Here is a 9,155-nt window from a genome sequence, read left to right as displayed (position 1 = left end):
AAATTCAAAAAAAATTATGTAAATCAAAACCCAGTTGCCCATCCTCTTGGTTGTCACCTCCTTTTGGGATTTATGCTTAATAGATCTTTAATAAGAATATAATTTTAATTTCCTGTATCAATTATATTTTTTAGATTATTTATCTGATTCAGAAAATACTAACAGACTCATAATTGTAGTATGTATAAATAAGTTGAAATTCAAAAAAAAATTATGTAAATCAAAACCCAGTTGCCCATCCTCTTGGTTGTCACCTCCTTTTGGGGTTTATGCTTAATAGATCTTTAATAAGAATATTTTTAATTTCCTGTATCAATTATATTTTTTAGATTATTTATCTGATTCACAAAATACTAACAGACTCATAATTGTAGTTACACTTATGTATCAAGTGTAACTTTGCATTTTTTGTATCATGTTAGTATCAAGTAGACAGACTTATAATTGTAGTTACACTTATGTATCAAGTACGTCTTTGCATTTTTTGTATCAACTATAACTTTGCATTTTTTGTATCATGTTAGTATCAATTAGACAAACTTATAATTATAGTTAAACTTATGTATCAAGTATGACTTTGCATTTTTTGTATCATGTTAGTATCAAGTAGACAGACTAATAATTGTAGTTACACTTATGTATCAAATACGACTTTGCATTTTTTGTATCATGTTAGTATCAAGTAGACAGACTTATAATTGTAGTTACACTTATGTATCAAGTACAACTTTGCATTTTTTGTATCATGTTAGGCTATAAAGTGTCTGTTAAGTATCATTTTGACTGACTTATGATATGTTGTTAGAATTATGTATCAAGTTTATTTTTGCATTTTATGTAACATATTAAGCTTGTTGGTTATATTAAGTATCAATATCACTTTTTTCAATTGCAGAATATAAATTATGTGGTTAAACAAATTCTCAAACACTCTCTTAAGTTTGGTTGTACTTACAATTCAAATATATTAAGAGACTTAGAGTTATCAATGGGGGTTGAGGGTACCGAATTATTTAGGAATACTATATTTGGTTCATATTTGAATATTCCTAAATGTAACTATCAAGGTCAGATCACCAAGTGTTTACTTCTTTTAGAGGTGGAGCTAATCTAGCCGAGGAGCTTCACATTCGACATGCTAAAGGAAAATATCTTAACCTTTACTATTAAAGAATTTGCGATTATTACTGGATTGAAATGCAGTGGAAATATTAAGAATTTTACATATCCAGATTCAAAAAGAAGTAGGATAGTTAGAGGTATTTTCCGTGGCCTAATCACAGTGTAAATAAACAACGTCTGGTAGATCGATTCATGTTGGGTGGTTGGGATAATATTGATGATCAACTTCAGATGGCTATCATGTTTTTCATCCACTCTTTTGTATTATCTCAACTTGGTACTGCAGCAATTCCAATTGAAGATTTTTTAATGGTTGAAAATGGCACTTATCGGCAGTATCCGTGGGGTCAACGGGCTTTCAGAAGTTTAATAAATTCACTTAGACAAGAGTTCAAATCTGAGAAAAAAATGTATCGCTTAAATGGTATGCCGTATGCACTTAATGTATGGATATATGAAAGTGCTTTTGTGTTGGATAATGAGATTGCGGTTAAAGAACAAAATGTTATTCCAAGAATTTGCAATTGGAAAGTTGTGGCTGAAAAGCCCAAATTTGAGATGTTTATGGAAAGCGTTTTCACTGAGGTAATTAATATATAAATGTGTAGTATTTTTTTGGTACTTATCGATACATTTTTTGTTCGTTCTAACAATGATTCAATATTTTGTTATTTTTCAGCATAACTGTACAAATATTCAGCCAACTGGAGAGGAATGTACAACACTGCAATTACCTCAATCTAGTCATGTAACTCATGATGAACCTGGTACATCAAATGTTAATATTGATGTTGGGAAGCCACAAGAGGTTCCTGTATTTGAAGATTTTCCATCTGAACCACCGGATCAATTGTTGAGGATATCAACACGAGTCTCTAGCACAGGATCTACCTTACCACCGAAGAGAAGAAAGGTTGTACATCCACATAAAACAAAGGTTTCCAAATCAACAACAGCAGAAAAGCAACCAAATCAGAATGTTTACACTCCAGATTTACCAACTTCTCAAGCTAACAATGTATCTAATGTTCCTGTAAATTCAGATTTTCGAAAAGTAATTTTCGAAAATTCACAATTAGAGGGACTGAAACAATACTTGAAGGGTATGTGAGTATTACAATCATATATTTTTTTGTGAAAATCATGTATGTTTTATAATTATTGTTATTTATTATGAATTCTTTATAAATTGTGTAATTTGCGTATAGGTTGACCAACAAGTTGGTTATCTTATGGAGTTGATAAAAAAAAATCATTCTGAGTTGATGAAAGTTGTTGGCAAGAAAGACAACAAAATTGAAAAGGTATTATTTTTCATTTTTTTGGTTTCATTTTCATTGGCACTTATCAATTTTCTTTTTTTGAACAGAAACATAATGTTGATCAAGATATTGGTGGATCTGCTGTTGATGCTGATGAACAGGTTAATGATATCAATATTGAAAAAGTTTGTATATGACACTTAATTTAATAGAATTATGTATTATGTTTTGGTATTGTACAGACAGATAAAGTGGACCAACAATCTATTTCACCTAATCACATGGATTATTCAAAGGAACAACATATGGAGGATGTCATAGAGGTTATACTCTCACCACACCGTAGTCATGTTTTGATTGAAAAAGTTGTTCTTAATAATGAAAATGTAAGTACAAATATTATGAATCAGTATACATTAATTTTTTTGTTTGTGTCAGAATTTAGTCTAACAAAATATTTATTAGGATTATACAACTGGTGAAGCCTCTCACTCAGACACAAAGATTTTAAATGCGGATGAACATGATGTTGATACACTTCAACACAACATAGAAAAGCACACTACAAGTTTGTTTTCTGTTGATACATCTACAGAAGTGGAAAACAATGTCTAACCACTATGTTTGATGAGTCATGGGGAACTAAATGAGAGTGCTTTTTGGTTTTAATGACTGCTAGGTTTTAAGTAGAGCAACTTATAAAAATGACTACAGTTAGAGGGTTATTAAATTGTAATAGTCATAAGTATGATATTGACAAAAAATAACTATATTTTATATCTATATCTAGTTGAATTTTTGTATAGCTTTTATTATTATTATTATTTACGTAGTAAAAGTTACAATTATAATTCACTAACTAAGGTAGTTTATGTCATTATGACAAACAACCCATTAATAACTTCCCTAATACCCACAATTTTTCATTATTTAAACTACTAACTAATATTTACCTATTGAAAACATATCCACTCAGATTCCAATAAAATAAACAAAAATATTGGCATACATTTTACTTAGTTCTTCAATAGTCTCAATTATTCTTATTTCATTGTTCTTATTCAGGTGTCACAAAGGTATTCATAGAACTTTGATTAGTTAAAATAATTTATTATATTTGATGAATGATTATATTTGTGAATGAATATTATTTATTTCGATTTTATATAGGTGGATTCCATGGCAAGCATAACTTGTACAGTAATCTCGATTTCTAAATCTACATATGCGGCGCTTTAATCAGAGGATTCACCACATAGAGCCTGTAATAATGATATCATCTACATAGACAAGAAGAATTACTGTACCGTGTGCTGAATGTCGAGTAAACAGACTCGTGTCGTGTACGCAACATGTGAAGCCGAGTCCCTGGAGGAACGTTTTCAGACATGTGTACCAAGCACGGGGGGCTTGCTTGAGCCCATACAGAGACTTCTGAAGTTTGCAAACATGTTGAGGGAAGCGGGGATCAACATAGCCCGGTGGTTGCGTCATGTAGATAGTTTCATCAAGCATGCCATGAAGAAAAGCATTGGAAACATCCAACTGATTGATGAGCCAATTGTTGCGCACGGCGAGTGACAGTACCAGGCGAATGGTTTCCTTCCGAATAACAGGACTGAATGTCTCCGAATAATCAAGCCCATACTCCTGATTGTAGCCTTTAGAAACCAAACGAGCCTTGTACCTGGAAATACTGTCATCTGCATTGTGTTTAACTTTGTACACTCATTTACAGCCCACTGGGTGCCGCCCTTGGGGCTTAGGTACAAGAACCCAAGTTTTCTGATCAGTCAAAGCCTTAAACTCGTCATTCATAGCATGACGCCAATAAGCATGTTGTGAGGCAACAGAGTAGGTTGTTGGTTCACTATCGAGAAGGGGTGTATTTGGTAGTATGGTAGCCTGAAAGGTTTTGGGTTTAAAGATACTAGCTTTGCCACGAGTTAACATGGGATGAGTATTGGCGGGTGGCACGGGCGGTGGTGATTCGGGGGTGGCCAGGAAGGACCCAAAACGGATCGGGCTGGAGATGTTATGGGTATATGGGGTGGTTCGGGTTAATTGTGAGTGTGGGTGGTGGTTGCGGGTGTATTGTGGGTGACGGTCGAAGGGGTGATGAGGGGTGGTTGGGTAGTGGGTGGAGGTGTGGGGGAAGGTGGTAAGGGACCCTGTGAGTATGTTGGAAAAAGGGGAAGGACGTAATGAATGATGTATTTGTGGAGGAGGAAATTAGACTCGTAGGAAAACTCATTTTCGACAAATTTGACATGACGAGATATGTAGACTTTATGAGTTTGTGGGTCAAGACAGCGATAACCCTTGGAGGTAGGATGATAGCCCAAAAAAATACAAGGACGGGATCGGGGTTGTAATTTGTGAGTAATATGAGGGCGTAGCCAAGGGTAGGCAAGACACCCAAAGACGCGGAGGTTGGTATAATTGGGAAGTTCTTGGTAAAGGAGTTGATAGGGTGATTTGTTGGAGAGGGCGTGACTGGGCATTCTGTTAATGAGGTAGTTTGCGGTGGCTAGAGCTTCTACCCAAAAGGAGACAGGGAGATGAGATTGATGTAGAAGAGTAACCACCGTTTAAATGATATGGCAATGCTTACGCTCAGCTACCCCATTTTGTTCGGGAGTGTATGGACAGGAGGTTTGATGTATAATTCCCAGGGATTGCAGAAACTGGCCAAAGATGTTATTTACATATTCTTTTCCATTGTCACTTCGAAAAAGTTTAACATGAGAATTGAATTGTGTTTTGACCATTTTTTCAAAAGTGACAGAGGTGGTGTATGTCTGTGATTTGTGTTTTAGTGGGTACAACCAAGTGTATTTTGTAAAATCATCCACAAAACAAATATAATAGCGAAAACCAGCAAATGAAGGAACAGCAGTAGGACCCCATAGGTCATAATGAATAAGTTGAAAAGGTGCAGTTGTACGCTTCTCAAATAAAGTAAAAGGTAATTTATGAGATTTATCAATTGAACAGGAGTCACAATTGTTTACATGAATGGAAGAAAAACCTAATTGAGACATTAAAGAATTTATTATTTGAGTATACGGGTGACCCAGACGACTGTGCCACAACAGACTGTGGCCATCAGCCGAAAGAGCCACCGGAGCCACAGGAACGCTTTCTAAAACTGGGTGGGCAGACGAACTTGTGCCAGGAAGAACGTACAGACCATGCTCACAGGGGCCCTGAAAAATCACCCTCTTGGTAGTATTGTCTAGGATCTGAAAATCATTAGAGGTGAACAAGAGTGAGCAATGATTGTCTTTTGTGAATTGGTGAACTGAAAGGAGATTAGTTTTAATAGAAGGGACGTGGGTAAGGTTACCTAGGTGAAAGATAGCGGTGGGGTTTTAATGGTACTCGTGCCAGTGTGAGAAATATTAAGGGACTCACCGTTGGCAACAGTAATACCATTGGAGCCATGATATAGATTTGGAGCGTTAAGCTTGGATAGATCAGAAGTAACGTGCATGTTGGCCCCAGTATCCAACAACCATTCAGAGGAGGGGCCGGCTTGAGATGCATAATTGGCACGGTTATCACTATTTCGGCTCTCCTCATACCGAAACCAGCAACGAACAACGGTGTGTCCTATTTTCTGACAGATTTGACAAGTTGGACGATCCCGCTCGTAAGTGCCCTGCCCGCCGCTGGAAGATGACTGCCCGCCGCTGCTGAAGGAGTGCAGGCTATTGTTGTTGTCGTGCTGCTGACCGTCGTACGGCGGACGACTGCCCTGCCGACCGCCGTGCCCGCGGCCTCCGCTGTTTCTGCCGTAGCCGCCGTGACTCCACTGCCGGCCGCTGCCACGCCCCCCGCGATAGTTCTGGCTTGCGGTGAGGGCGGTGGCCGGCTCCATAATAGCAGCTTCTCGGAGAAAAAGTTTGCTCTCCAGATCCACGTTGATTTCTTCACTTTTTAGCCACGAGGAGAGAGTAGCCAGGTCAACGGGCGTTGGACTGATGCTAACCGCCTGTTTATTGGAGGAGTAAGCTGATGGAAGCCCCCGAACGACGCACATGACGAGATCTTTTTCGGGAATGATTTCGTTCACGGTGTCGAGGGATGTGATGATGGTGCTGACTGCCGGCGGCGGTGATGACTGCCGGCGGCGGTTCTGTGCTTCCATTGACGTATTTGAGAAGGTAATTGGTCTCAAGGGTTGTAAGAACGGTGATTTTCCATGTAGGGTAATTTATGTCTGATAATTTTTCGGGAATCAGGGCATGAAGATGCCTGAGAAGGAGTTTAACGCCAGAAGGAAGTGAATCGAGAGGATCCACCTCGGTTTTCATGGCTGCCGCCGCCCAAGAGAAGAGAGGGAACGATTGGTGCCCTAAAGAGAGAAATAAACCTAGAGAAAAGAAGATCTAGGTTTTCTGGCTCTTGATACCATGAAAGAATATTGATTGTATTGAAGTGTTAACCTAATAAGGGAATACATGTGAGATATATATAGGAGATATAGGAAGAGTACTAATCCTAATAGGACTAGGATTAAGGAGTACTAATCCTAATAGGACTAGGATTAGTACACAGTAAATACTAATATTATTTAATACTATTTATTTAATACTATCTGTTATTAAGTACCCACTCAAAATAAAATTTATTTATCGAAATTGATTTTTATATTTTGAACTTTCGAGCTTCGAAAATGGTTTTCTATAGCTCCAATAAAATGTCAAGTGTACTTCATAGTAACTTCAATAACAGAGGTAAACCAATGATATACTATGTATTTTTTTATTAGGAGCTACTATCAATTACTCAATTGTATATACACTAGATGGGCACGTGCTTAACACGAGCCCAACAATACCTGGTTAGTTAAATGATGAGAAGAATGACAACTTTTGCATTAGAATCTGGTAAAGACCAAATTCTAATGAGTTATAGTCAGTTGAGTTAATATAATTTATATAAATTCAATTAAAGGACATTATAGGGAGTTAACAGAAATGAGAATTTGAAAAACGACATTGCATAAGAGAAACTAAATAATAGAGGAAATATGTAATTTTATTGTGTAGAATATTTCGGTGCATTAAATCTCAACCTTACACATAATTTGAGAAGGTAGAGATTATATTATTTGACCCTAAACACAACACATAATTTTGAACTCTGAAAAAATAAAAATCAAAAGTGCATTTGCTATTTTAAAAAAAAATGCACCCAACCATAGAAGCACATAGAAGAACCATAACACGTAGAAAAAGGAACAAAAAAAGAGGAGCTTAAATGTATAGCTACTTACAATCCAACGACATTTATTGCTCATCAAAAGTCATAAAACCTGTAAAAATCAAAGAAAATCATGACTATAGCAAATGAGGACAATATGTTCAACAATCAAAACAAAACAAAGTTGTAGAAAAAGTGGAGATTTGATACTATAGTTTTACAACAGTCAACAGAAAGAGTAAAGAAGATTTTAAGACCAAAAATTGATATCCTAAATAATGAAATATCATGGTCATCGATACAAAAGATAAAACAAAAAAGCCACAAATATCTATCTATACCTTTTCTGATAGAGTGAAAATTCAATTCATTACCTCGCTAATGAGTCGTCCATAGCTTTATCAAGTAGCTTCATTGTAGTTCTCGTCCATTTGTTGCCTATGAACTCGCTATTTGTAGTTTGGAGATCGGTTTGATTCTAAAATCCTCAAATTTCTAAAAAATCACAACTTTAAACCTAAGATTATAATATTAATTTATCTAATTGGAGCTACTTTTGTGCAATTAGTAATGATGCTGACATGTATGTTTTCTTAGAAAGTAGTAATTACTAATTTAATGTACCATTTAGATTGTTTTTGATATAATTCTTTTATGTTGTTGGCTTATATATAAGAGAATATGAGACCGTTTGTTGCACCCCAAAAAATTTGAGCAAACAAATTAGTTAGTTATTACTATTACCATCACAATCGGAGAAATTGTCATTGAGTACTTAGCTATCATCAAATTTATGTAATAACAAAATCACATTTGAGAATCTCAAAGATCAATGAAATGTGGGAGGAGTTAAAAAAAAATAATACTAGGTTAGTGGATAAATTTTTATCAAGTTTACTTTAAAAATTGGGCAAAATGTCGACCCATAAATTTATTTACACTTAAATTAATCTACTTTAAAAAATCACTGATTTATTACATTAATTAGTTCAATAGTTGGTTTCCCTTCCTACTTTCTTCTTTTCTTTCTTTCCCTCCTTCTCTTCCATGAATGATTTCTTCTCCAAAGTTTAAAATATTAATTTAATGAAATTGTTGTTTGAATTTTTAATAAATTTTGATATTGATTTTTATATAGCTATGCTATTTACAAAAAAAAAATTGTTTTTTATATAAACTTTTTGAAAGCTCAATTTTAAGTTGTTATATTCTAATATAATCATTATAAAAGAAAGCTTCAAAAATTTGTAAGTGGTTAAACTGAAAAGAATATCGATTTAAATAGTTATTAAGATGTACTGTTATTAATTTATTCTCTAGGATACAAAAAAGTGTATCAAAGGAATTTCCCCATTTGGTGAATCACCAACAATTCATAACTGTTGTGACTTTATTAAAGAATGACAAAAGAATTTTAATCTTGTTATAAAATAGTATATTGTGAATGTCCACTACATAAAATGGTTACTACATTACTTCTCTCCATTGTGAAGATAATTCACTATACCAAGAAGTTACTATATTTTTTCTCCATTACGAAGATAACTTCCAGCTTTATGA

The 9,155-nt window shown here is 35.0% G+C and overlaps 1 protein-coding gene across 1 annotated transcript; it reads left to right on the top strand.

Annotated features, from left to right (window-relative positions):
• Positions 1–1,314: 1,314 nt before the first annotated feature.
• On the top strand, positions 1,315–2,999 carry LOC138338047 (uncharacterized). The gene is made up of 6 exons (XM_069288510.1): positions 1,315–1,707; positions 1,802–2,176; positions 2,331–2,426; positions 2,492–2,545; positions 2,627–2,770; positions 2,850–2,999. Exons 1-6 carry the CDS (start codon positions 1,315–1,317, stop codon positions 2,997–2,999), a joined length of 1,212 nt encoding a protein of 403 aa, XP_069144611.1.
• Positions 3,000–9,155: the final 6,156 nt, after the last annotated feature.

This window comes from Solanum lycopersicum, chromosome 8, assembly GCF_036512215.1.
Source record: "Solanum lycopersicum chromosome 8, SLM_r2.1".
Classification (NCBI taxonomy): Eukaryota; Viridiplantae; Streptophyta; class Magnoliopsida; order Solanales; family Solanaceae; genus Solanum; species Solanum lycopersicum.
The sequence above is the reverse complement of the archived record's forward strand: the minus strand, read 5'-3'. Positions and strand labels throughout refer to the sequence as shown.